The sequence below is a fragment of the Nomascus leucogenys genome, chromosome 16, assembly GCF_006542625.1.
Source record: "Nomascus leucogenys isolate Asia chromosome 16, Asia_NLE_v1, whole genome shotgun sequence".
Classification (NCBI taxonomy): domain Eukaryota; kingdom Metazoa; phylum Chordata; class Mammalia; order Primates; family Hylobatidae; genus Nomascus; species Nomascus leucogenys.
Genome location: NC_044396.1, coordinates 48,690,354 through 48,701,993, shown reverse-complemented (window position 1 = coordinate 48,701,993; position 11,640 = coordinate 48,690,354). Strand labels below are relative to the sequence as shown.

General features: G+C 41.8%; 1 protein-coding gene across 1 annotated transcript in view; it reads left to right on the top strand.

Moving 5' to 3' along the window:
* Nucleotides 1-1,633: 1,633 nt before the first annotated feature.
* CA8 (carbonic anhydrase 8) overlaps nt 1,634-11,640 on the top strand; it is a 93,354-nt gene continuing 83,347 nt past the window's right edge. The window contains exons 1-2 of the mRNA XM_003256018.4: nt 1,634-2,122; nt 3,265-3,456. Of these exons, the coding sequence (XP_003256066.1) occupies nt 2,023-2,122; nt 3,265-3,456 (292 nt within the window). The 5' untranslated portion in view covers nt 1,634-2,022. The remainder of the gene's footprint in view (nt 2,123-3,264; nt 3,457-11,640) is intronic.

Below are 11,640 nucleotides of genomic sequence, written 5' to 3'. Positions count from 1 at the left end.
GATGAGCTCAGAGTGGCAGTGCTTTTATTATCCAAGTCCTTCATAGCCTTTGTATGGGCTTCCTTAGCTGTTGCATTTAATTAACGTGTGAACATACTTCTAAAAAGAAACTTAAATAGAAGATTACAAAAAAGTTTTCAAGAAAGGAAAAATAAATGTTCCTTTTAGGAGACCTTCAGTGAAAAGTAGTTAATATTTTGAGTAGTGCTTATTATTTTTAATAGATCTGGCTTTGGGGTAGGCTTCTGCTTCTGCCAGTCCCAGGCTTGCAAAGATACAAATGAGTGTCCACTAAAGAACACCCAGAATGCAGTGAGTGAAGAATGAATTTAGTTTCTCAAACTGGTTCAGTCCTCTGCACAGTTAAGGAAAAGAGAAACTATATGAATGCTTAAATCCACCAGTTATCCTCCAAGCTAATGTTGGCCAGTAGTTTTCCATATATTTGGTTAAACCTTCCAGAAAGTGGCAGAACTGAGTGAGTTGAGGGTTCCCCCCACTTCTTTCCATCTCAGTGTACTTTCTGGAGCAGTTTGTAAAATTTTTTTTTTTTTAAAGGCTATGAAATGTCTCTTTAAAAAGTGGAGGTGCTTAGCAGGCAGTAAAGGATATGAGCACAGAAACTAAACATTCCCAAACTGATCATTTCCATCCTTATTTGAGGAATTATGTATTCATAAGGCTGGTGTGATTTAGGAACAGGTCATTCAAACTGCAAATAGACATCTTCATGAATGACCAGAGCATATAAAAAACAAATTGTACTTAAGGTCCTAACTCGAGTTTGTTGTGCACATATATCTTCTAAAAATGTGGAGTTAACCTACTTAGGGGTTACTGACCGTGGCTTTTAAAAGGCGCAGGAACAGAGGGCTGAAGTCGTTAACACTAGACTGAGAAGCACGTTTAAGGGTAACAACGCCACCTCTTTGGATCAGAAGATTTCCTGTTTGTTAAGCAATGTGTGCACTTCATTATTTACACGATTTCACTAGGTGACTGGGAGCTGTGTACACAGCCAGGTGAGCCTGCAGCAGCGCCGCAGACTCTGACAGTGAACACCCTCTGTCTACTGCCTTCTGCTAGCCCTGCTTTGAAATAATACCTTTTTCTGAAAAAAAAAAAAAAAAAAAAAAAAAAAAAAAAAAAAAAAAATCCCTAAATCAAATCTACTTCTCTAGATTACAACCATTTTCTTTTCTTAAACGTTTTTAGGAATTAATAGAACTTTCTTGGAAAAATTTCCATACTCGTTTCCACTGTGCTGAACCGACAATATAAAAAGTAAATACTCAGAAGATACTAAGAAGATTCCGCTGGAGAGCGTCTGTATTTTGTTAGGGGGTCTCCCAGCCCTCTCCTTTCTCCTACCCATGGCAGCCCATCTCTCTCCTCCGGGACCCCTTCTTTTTGGTGTTTCCTGGAGTACGGATGAAAATAAACCGGTGAGCAGCCTGTGGGCTAGGCCAGGCACACAGGGGTCCCAAGGGCTGACCTTGGGAGACTTGCGGGCTTCTGGAAGGAAGGCGCAGGAGGCGGAGCAGGAGCCACCGCCGCGAGGAAGCCCCAGGCGGCGGCGAGGGCGACGCCGGGGGAAGGGCGGGCGGGCGGGGATGCGTCGATGTTTCAGTGACTTGGGACTGCTCGCCCCTAGGCGCATTCTAACTTTCGGCTCCCCTGGCTCCCGCAGCCAGAGAGAGAAGGGGGCGGATCCTCGCGTGCCAGACACGCCCCGGTCGGGTATAAAATTCGCCAGGCGCTCGCTCCCCAGGCCACAGTAGCTCCCGCGCTCTGCTGGGGCCTCCGGACGCGCTCCCCGCGCGGGTCTCTGGAACACTGTGGCCGAACGCACGCCCGCTTGCACTCACACTGCGGTTCACACCCGCAGGCGCGCTCGCACCCACACTGCCGCTCACGCGCGCTCACACTCCCCCACGCGCGCTCCACTCTCGCTCCAGCCCCGCGCCCCGCGAAGGCGCAGGCACCGCCGCCGAGAGCGCCGAGGGGCCCCGCGGCCTTCCAATGGCGGACCTGAGCTTCATCGAAGATACCGTCGCCTTCCCCGAGAAGGAAGAGGATGAGGAGGAAGAAGAGGAGGGTGTGGAGTGGGGCTACGAGGAAGGTAAGTGGCCGCGACTCGGGGTGTCCGGGGTCCCGCGGCGGCGTCAGTGTCTCGCCGATCGCGGGACTCGAGTCCTGCTGCTGCCGCGCGCTCCGAGCACCCCCACGTCCCCTCTTTCCCACGGGGGTCTCCGCCACTTTCCCACTCCCCTGGCGCGTTTCGGGCGGGAGGCGCTCCAGGGAGGCGTGCTCGCTGCCTGCGCTCTCGCCCGGGAGCCTTCCGCAGGGCTGGCGTTCGCACCTGCTGCGGTCCGGAGGGCGGGCTAGCCTCCAAGCCGTGGCTGTACCTTTTATGTTTTTTGAGTCATCAAGAGCAGCGGTACATCTTACTCAACACCTGAGGAAGACAGTGTTAGTGTTAAGAATTCGTTTTTGGCTTGAAGACTTCGGGGAGAAAGTATTTCTGCCTCTGGTCTTTTCGTGAAGCCTGCTAGCAACGCTCAAGTCTTTCTAAAACATGTCCTAAATTTCAGACTGAATCATTGGGTTTGGCGAGAGGCGGTTGACTTTCTGAAAAACTCGAGTTTCCTAGATTTATTCCTAAAGACCTAGGGCTCCTATTAGAGCCAACCAGTAGTGCTGATGTTTACTACATATGTTGAAACCAATATAGAATATATAATTTTAATTATAAAACATTTGGAAACACTATGGGAATATGTACACAGATATACACATATGCACACTTTAAAATACTACACTTGCATTTCTGATAAGGGGCGTCTATTCACTAGCATGAGAGTTAGGGTTTTGACTGTCACTAAGTATGTTGAAAGTTACAGCTATTTCCAGGTACTGAACGTAATTGAACTAATGAACAGAAGAAATTGTTCTGGTATTCTTTTTTTCTAATCACTTAAAGATGACCCAAATTTCCTAGAGTCATAAATTATTATGTCTTTGTTGACAAATACAAATAGAATATTTTGCTAGTTCGGGATTTTGTATATGGTATTCGATAATATCAGACCATTCAAATAATGAATGCAAAAACAAATAGAATTACCATATTTCATCTGTATAGTGATGGTATCATTACTCTCTTCATACTATCAAGGGTTCTAAGTGTTTAGTTTTTACATGTTAAATTTTACTGTAATTTATTTTTTAACCTGTTTTTAATTTATTTCATTTTGTTCTTAGGTGTTGAGTGGGGTCTGGTGTTTCCTGATGCTAATGGGGAATACCAGTCTCCTATTAACCTAAACTCAAGAGAGGCTAGGTATGACCCCTCGCTGCTGGATGTCCGCCTCTCCCCAAATTATGTGGTGTGCCGAGATTGTGAAGTCACCAATGATGGACATACCATTCAGGTTATCCTGAAGTCAAAATCAGGTATTTTAGAAAACATGTTTGTGTGGTCTTTTAAACTAGAAGTCAGCATGGAGTTATTGAACTGTGATTTAACTTGCACAATTTAAAAAGTACAACTGACGTATCTCTGTTTTCAGGATACCTTTGTATTATAATATAAAGCATTTTTGGGAATTACCTTCTGAAACAATTTTGAAAGGATAAAAGGGTGAAATTATGAAGATTATCAGTCGGTTGTTCTGCTTCTTATGATGTTACTGGAAAAACCTTAGTTTGATCACCTTATACCTTGTGAAATATGACATGCAGGTGCACTAATCTGCATTTTGTCCAAAATTGTTGATTAGCTTAAATCACTTAGATAATCATAATTCTCTGTTTTGCTACTTTGTGAAACCAAAGATTAGAATTTATTGACATAATGTGGCATTCGAGGTGAGGTAGACTTCTCAGGTTAATTTTTTCTACTGTATTAATTTGCCAAAAATAATTTTAACTAATAACAATAAGAAACACCCTCTAAACTCAGCCAGAGATTTAAATGGTAAACAAACCTCTTTCTTTTATTTATTTATTTATTTAAGTTCCATCCCATGAAACCTCCCCTATCCCTTGCAAACCTATTTGGGATGGATCTGAAATGTTCTGTGGAAAAGGTGTTAGGTAATTACCAAGGAAATCAGTTTTTGGCTTTGTTGTAGGAAAGAAGAAATCAGATTTTTTATAAATTGTAGCATTAATAGCATGCATTTCATAGTGAATAATAACTATCTTTTTCTTTTGGGAAAAATTAAAGTATGTTGAAATATTAGGACATACTTGATAAATAGAGACTGTGCTCAAAAATTAATTCCAAGTCGATAAAGTCGATACCTCAAACTATAAAATCTTTAGGTTTGTTATTAATCAAGGCAGCTGTTGATTTCCAACTATGGATTTATTTTATTCATTGTAAATGTTTCTAAGCTTTAATTTAGAATCCATGAGATAGTCATAGATTCACGTAGTGTCCTTCACTGTTGTCAGTTTAGTCAGCATGTGAGCATTGCCCAAAAGAGTTACTGGGCTTTATATGTACTTAGAGTCAGTTTAAGATGTAAATTTCAATTTGAATTACAATTTTTTGAGGGGTGTGGGTTTAGCTTTGATGGGACATTACTTATTATTTTTTAAAGGATATTGTAAAATTATTGAATGCTGACTGTTCTGGCATATAAAAAGCAGTTTAAAGAAGTACATGTGTGTTGATGTGTTGAGATGCTTTGAACTTCTGGAAATGAATGTTTATATATCCACAAAACAAAAATGCATTTCGTGTCAAGTGCCATGATGACTATTGGTTGCATATAAATGGATAAGACAGTTCTTGAGGATTCATAGCCTACTGAAAACCCAGTTCTTTAAAGTACTAGTGTACACTTGTTGTGGCAAGTGTTACAAAGGGTTGTGGGAGCAGAGAGGAATGACTAAGCACATACGCTCCACTGCATCTGTGTGTGCCTAGTCCTGCTCTGAGATCAAATTTACTTCACTAATTTGAATTAACAATTTTCTTCTGCTACCTTCTCAAACACTCACAATTTTCTTTAATCTTCTGCCTCACTCTAAAACAGAGACTATGGACCAACATCTGGGCCCTCTCACCGTGAAGTGTGTTTCTTCCTCACCTAGCATTTTGTGCTTTTCTCTTCCTCCTTCTTCCACCCCTGCCCATTGAAGAAGAACTGTCTGCATTTCTGTCTAGGCCTGATTTGGATACTCATGATCCAGAACCCTTTTTTCCTGCCTCCCTGGAGACCTTCCTCCTTCAGATTCCCCTTCTCCTCTCTGTCATGGTAATAATTTCCTCCTTATTGTTCCTTCCCTTCCAATATTTCTGCCAACTCAAGAAAAGTAACCATGTCTTGAGTAGTTGTTTTTTCCCCTAGGATATTTAAGCTCCTCAGAGGAATCGTTTGTAAGCTCTATATACCCTGTCATTCACTTATTTAAATAATGTGTTATCTTTATCAAAATAGAGTATAAACAAAATAGTTGAATAGGCCGGGTGTGATGGCTCACACCTGTAATCCCAGCACTTTGGGAAGCCGAGATGGGCAGATCACTGGAGGTCAGGAGTTCGACACCAGCCTGACCAACATGGTGAAACCCCATCTCTACTAAAAAATCCAAAAATTAGCTGCACATGGTGGCACACGCCTGTAATCCCAGCTACTTGGGGGGCTGAGGCAGGAGAATCGCTTGAACCTGGGAGGCGGAGATTGTAATGAGCCGAGATTGCACCATTGCACTCCAGCCTGGGCAACAAAAGCAAACCTCTGTCTCAAAAAAAAAAAAAAAAAAAAAAGGGTGAATAATACTCTTAATACTCTTTCTGCCTGTGGTTATACCCTACTCTTCCCCACCTATGGCTGCTGTTCCCTAGTGACAACTACTTTGAAACTTTCTAGCTGTTTCTCCTGTGGTTACCTCCAAGAATGTAAGAATATAATAATGCTGTTATGCTTTGATATGTAAGCTATGTATGAACTCTCTACTATTGAAGATGAGGCCAATTTTCTTTCCTTTTTTTTTTTTTTCTTTTGAGACAGAGTCTCACTCTGTTGCCCAGGCTGGAGTGCAGTGGTGCGTCTTGACTCACTGCAATCTCTGCCTCCCAGGTTCAAGTGATTCTCTTGCCTCAGCCTCCCGAGTAGCTGGGATTACAGGCGCCCGCCACCACACCCAGCTAATTTTTGTATTTTTAGTAGAGACGGGGTTTCACCATGTTGGTCAGGCTGGTCTCAAACTCCTGACCTCAGGTGATCTGCCCACCTCGGCCTCCTGAAGTGCTGGGATTACAGGTATGAGCCACAGCGCCTGGACGAGGCGAGTTTTTTTATTGCCCTCTTTCTTATGATTTCACTCTCTTATTATCACTGTATACTTAAATTAATTTTAAAAATCTGTATAGATTTAGGGGGTACAAGTACAGTTTTGTTTCTTGGATATATTGCATAGTGGTGGAGTCTGGGTTTTTAGTGTAACTGTCACCCAGTGTACATTGTATCCATTATGTAATTTCTCATGCCTCATTCCCCTGGAGTCTACTTAAATTAATTTTTATTTAAATTAATACTCATTATTTTTATTATTACAACTGCAACTCTTATTTCCAGCTGAGATTATATTTTGTCTCACTTATTAAACAGTGTTTTGTATTTTCCTGGAGTTAATGCATTTTTGTTAATTGAATTTTTTGTTTATCTGTCGGTAATTAATTTCCAAACTCTCTAACATATGACGGATCTTCTCTTAGGACATTCGCGTGCATCAGGTTGTCTTCCCTCCCTCGCTCCTCCTCGTCCTTTCTTTTTCCCTGTGGAGGCTGCTTTTCTTTTCTGCTCTCCAGGCCTCTCTTCCAGCCTCTTCCTGCAGCTCCTTGGACCTCACGCATGGGAAGTCCCCTTGTTTGTCTCTTGTGTTAGATGGGATGTTTCCTGGATGCCGTGGAAGTCCCCTCGTTTGTCTCCTGCGTTAGATCGGATATTTTCTGGATGCCGTGCCATCCTCTTTTTTGAGTTGCTCCCTCATCTCAGGGAATTTCTTGGTTTATTTGCTTCTACAGTTCATGTTCCAGGAACTTCCTGAGAAAAGGGGCAAGTGAGAGCTACATGCTTGGATGCCTATGTGTCTTAAGTGTCTTTATTATACTTCACACTTGATTGGAGTTAGTCTGGAGTAGCAGTCTGGGTTGGAAGTATTCTCGACATCGTTTGATGTTTGACATCATGATTACATTGCCTGAGGCTTCCAGCGTTGCAGTTGAAAGATCTAGTGCCATTCTGCTTCTCAACTCCCTCTATGTGTCTCTTCTCTTTTTCCTTTTCTGGAACCTTTTATAGTGTTTTCTTTACTGCTGTTGTTTTGAAATGTTACAACCGTATGCCTTGGTGGGATTGTTTCTGCACTATATGCTGGGCACTTGGTAGGTTTTTCCAGTCAAGATAATTGTGTCTTTTATTTACCAGCAATTTTCTTATATTTCTTATATTATTTCATTGATAAATTTTGTATTTTTATTTTTTCCTTCTCTTTTGGTAACTCCCACTTTCTTCTTCCCTTTCTCTTCTACTTTCTAGTAGATTTCCGCAATTTTTAATCATTGAGTCTTTTGATTGAACTCTTACTTTCTGCTTTCTTGTTTTTAATTTCTAAAACATTGAACTTACACTGCAATTAAAAACCTTTTTTTTTTTTTTTAAAAATACAACATCCAGTATTTCTTTCATGAATGTATGATCTTTCTTCATTCTTTTCCATATTGCTTCTTTTCTATCCCTGCCTGTCTCTGTTTACTCTGGGTTTCTTTTTCTATTTATATTGGCATCCCTCTTTTATTTCGGAGGTTCTCCTCAAAAGTCCAGTGATCTTTGGCTCTTTGTTCCTGTTTAAGAATGAGTCTAGGAAGCAGATCAGAAGCTCTGTGCACCTGGGCAGGGGTTGAGGGCTGTTGGGCTTCACAGTACCATGATCAAGAAAGGACCTGGCCATGTTGTTGGAGGAGTCTTTGTAGCTTATATCAGTTTATCTGGAATATGCTTGTTTCCTGTTTGTGTTTTTGTTTTGGGGTTGGGGATGGCTCAAGTTGGCCACCAGCTTTCTGGTTGTTGGCACAGATAGGAGACTATCACCATTTAGCAAGTTCACATTTCCTTCATTTTCTGCCAGGGATCTCATCATCATGCCTGACCATGCATGATGAGGTTTAGCTGCTCCTTTTAAAAACTAAATCTGTTTTTCTGTTCTCAGTTTCCTACTCTGCACTGCCACATTCAGAAGTATCTCTAATGCTTCCACCTCCTGAGACTTTTCTGGTGTCTTAGTCTGTTTGGCTACTATAATAAAATACTGTGGAGTGGGTAATTTATAAATAATAGAAATTTATTTGTCCTAGTTCTAGAGACTCGGAAGTCCAAGATCAAGATGCTGACAGATTTGGTGTCTGGTGAGGGCTCTTCCTCTGCTCTGTACATGATGCTTTGGTGCTATATCCTCACGTGGTGTGAGGCAGAAGGGTCAAACAGGCTCCCCGGGGCCCTTTTATAAGAGCCTCATCCCATTCTTAGAGCAGAGCCCTCATCCCATTTATCTGATCACCTCCTGGACATCTTATACTGTTACACTGGGGATTCAGTTTCAACATAGATTTTGGAGGGAGATGCAGGCACTCAAACCATAGCATCTGGGTTCTGTGGTAAGAATTGCCTGCCTCTCGTGGCCTTCTTCCTGTAGTTACTTAGCTTTTAGCTTTCTCTGTTTTGCTGAATCACTCACTACCTTTCAGTCTGCTTTCCATCACCACCCCCCTACCACCGCCCAATTTTTTGGGCATTTCTCTTTTGCTGTTGTTTTCCAGTCTTGTTCATGTTGCTCTGGCAAGTTGTGCCCTCTTCATTTAGTGAGAATTGAGGAGGGAGGGCAGATAAATGTTTGAGTACAATCTTCCTTGTCTAACTGGAGGTACCCCCTGCAAATACAGCGTGCTGTCTTCTTAAATTAAAAAAAAAAATCCACACAAGAAGCACAGTTCTTTTTAGAAATTAAAGCTGACTTCTCACCACCCCTGTGCTAAAACCTCAGCCCTTCCTGAGGCTGTCTTTGGCCTGAGTTATTTTGTTTTATTTTTTATTTTTGCTCTGTTTATATTAACAAATCATAAAGAATTGCCAAAAAGGTTTAGAACAGTTGTAGTATAATTTAAATGCTTAGACTGATCAAACTAAAACTTTTAACATAATCGTAATTATATTGTTCCTGTATATATAATCCCATCTGGAGTTACTGCCTTAATATAAATTTGAGGGTTTTCAGGGGCATGAGCCCCTGCCCCCATCCCTCTCTGCTGGAACTTCTCAAGCCAAGATCACTGATGAACTCATCATCCCCTAAATCCAATGGGCATTTTTATATTCTTACAGGACTTTAACTCTGCTGCATTGGAAATGGAATTTTTGGAAGTTCTCTCTCCTGTTAGTCTCTGGGCCACACAGTTCCCTAACACTTCTTCCTAATTTTGACTGCCTTTTCTCTGCTGGTGCTTCATCTTCCACTGTGCTTAAATAACAGGGTTTCTTAAGGTTTCCTTCTGGACCCTCTTCTCCTGCATGTACCCCATGAGCAGTGCATCTGCATAGACTGTGTGCTACTTTGTTCGTCTTCTGTTTCCCCATAAGACAGCAAAGGAGCTTAGAAAAGGGGCCACAGTGATAGGCTCTCTGAGTGGCATGGGCCAGTGCAGCCTCCCATCTCAGACCCCTGGCAGGTGGGTGGGCAGCTTGAATAGCTCAGGGAAGGAAGTCTGTTTCTCACAAGAAAACCCATTTTGCTTTTGAGCAATTCCAAAAGTCAAAAAGTTCTATGATCTCTGCCATTGTTTCTCTTTTAGGTCTCTGGACCTATTTAGAACAAATATAATTATACTTCCACTTTCAAATACTACAGCCATAACATGCAGTTGCCATTTTTCTTTTCAGACATTCTTAGTTCTTTCAGCTGTTGCTCACATGACAGCCTTTCGTCCCTTAATACTTACTTATTGATAATTTACTATGGGAGTTATAGACTCACTGTCTTTTAGACCCAGGCAGATATAATACTATACACGAGAGCAATCAGGAGAGCAGGAGATTGTAAATAGCTACTGACCCTCTGCTTCATCTGCAGTGTCAGTAGACAAGACAGTAGGGGCTGGTGGGGACTGCAGGAACTGGCAAGCTGCAGAGAGCAGGCCTAGTTTGCCAGATGTTTAATGTGTCAGGAGAAACTGGAGATGTGCACCTGTGAACTAAACATATGTGTTCACTGGTTTCATCTGGCCTGCAGGGTGAGGTTGGCAATCTTTGTTTCATCTTTTGCAAACAGTTACATGCTTTGGATAAGGTAAGTATAAATCAGATCCAAAGCCTGCCTTCAAGGAGGATACAATGGTAGGTCATAGAATATATTATAGCTATACAGGGAGAGATTATTTTTGGTGGAAATTCTTAGGGAAGGATTTGTGGAGGAAAGAGCGTTTGAAATAATCCTTGAAGGATGAATAGCATTTGGATATGGGGAGCCTGGGGTGTGTGGGAAGAAGGGACAGCTTGCAAAAAGGATAAGATATGGAAAGTTCTAGAGGTTGTATGAGGAAAGGGTAATCCTTCAGTATGTCTGGAAGAGAAGATTTATTCATGGTAAAGGGGGTTAACAGGAAATCGGAATAGAGAGGGTATTTTGGAGCAAATTCATGAGGGACCCTGCACAGAGGCTAAAGAGTAGAACCTTTCTTTTTTTTTTTGTAGGATAAAGTCATAATTAGAACATTGCTTTAAGAAAATCAAGCTGGCAGCACTGAGTGAGATGGGATCTGGGAGAGAGTGTGAGCCAGTTTGAAGGTTAGTACAAAAGACTCAACCAAAACCACAGGCATTGCAGTGTCAGTGGAAAAGGAGGGGAAGACACAGGAGTGATCTCTGCAATGCAATCTACAGAATGTCATGGGTCAGTTATGTGGAGCAGGGGAGTGGAGGAGATCAGTGGAGAGAGATGGCTCGGATGGAGCCCCCGGTTTCAGATCCTGTCACTATTCTACCTCTGCTCTGGGCAAAATTCAAGGTAGCAGAGTGCCTCCCTCCTAACATGGAGTCGAAGCAAGCATCGCATTCCAGGGTGATCCGACCAGACTATTGGTCCTATTATCTCCTAGAGTATGGAGAATTTTATTAAGGCTGCCACATGTATCATTTAGCTTCTCAGCAGGACAAGTGGGTCACTGTCCCTCAGGAATCTTAACATTTAAGGTACACGGGCAAATTAAAATTAAACATCTTTGCAGTGGTATAAAGAGGATTGTAAGCATAAAAAATAATTACAGATTTCTAGCCTGAGTGGCTTGATACTTAAGTAGTGAGAAAATGTGTGAGACTGCCCACACTTGTGCAGTAGTGTCACTCCAGCTGACTATAAGCAATGTCTTAAGGGTAATGACATTTTTAATGGACCATCATTATGGGAGAAATTGCTAATCAAGATAGGTCATTTGTGCCCTTCACTGTTACTTGTTATAGAAACTTTAATTAGAATATTTTACTTCTGGGTCTCTTATAATTCTCAGTACTAATTTTAGGAATTTTAGTATTGAATTCTCAATACTAATTTTAGATGATGATGATTATTAATCCT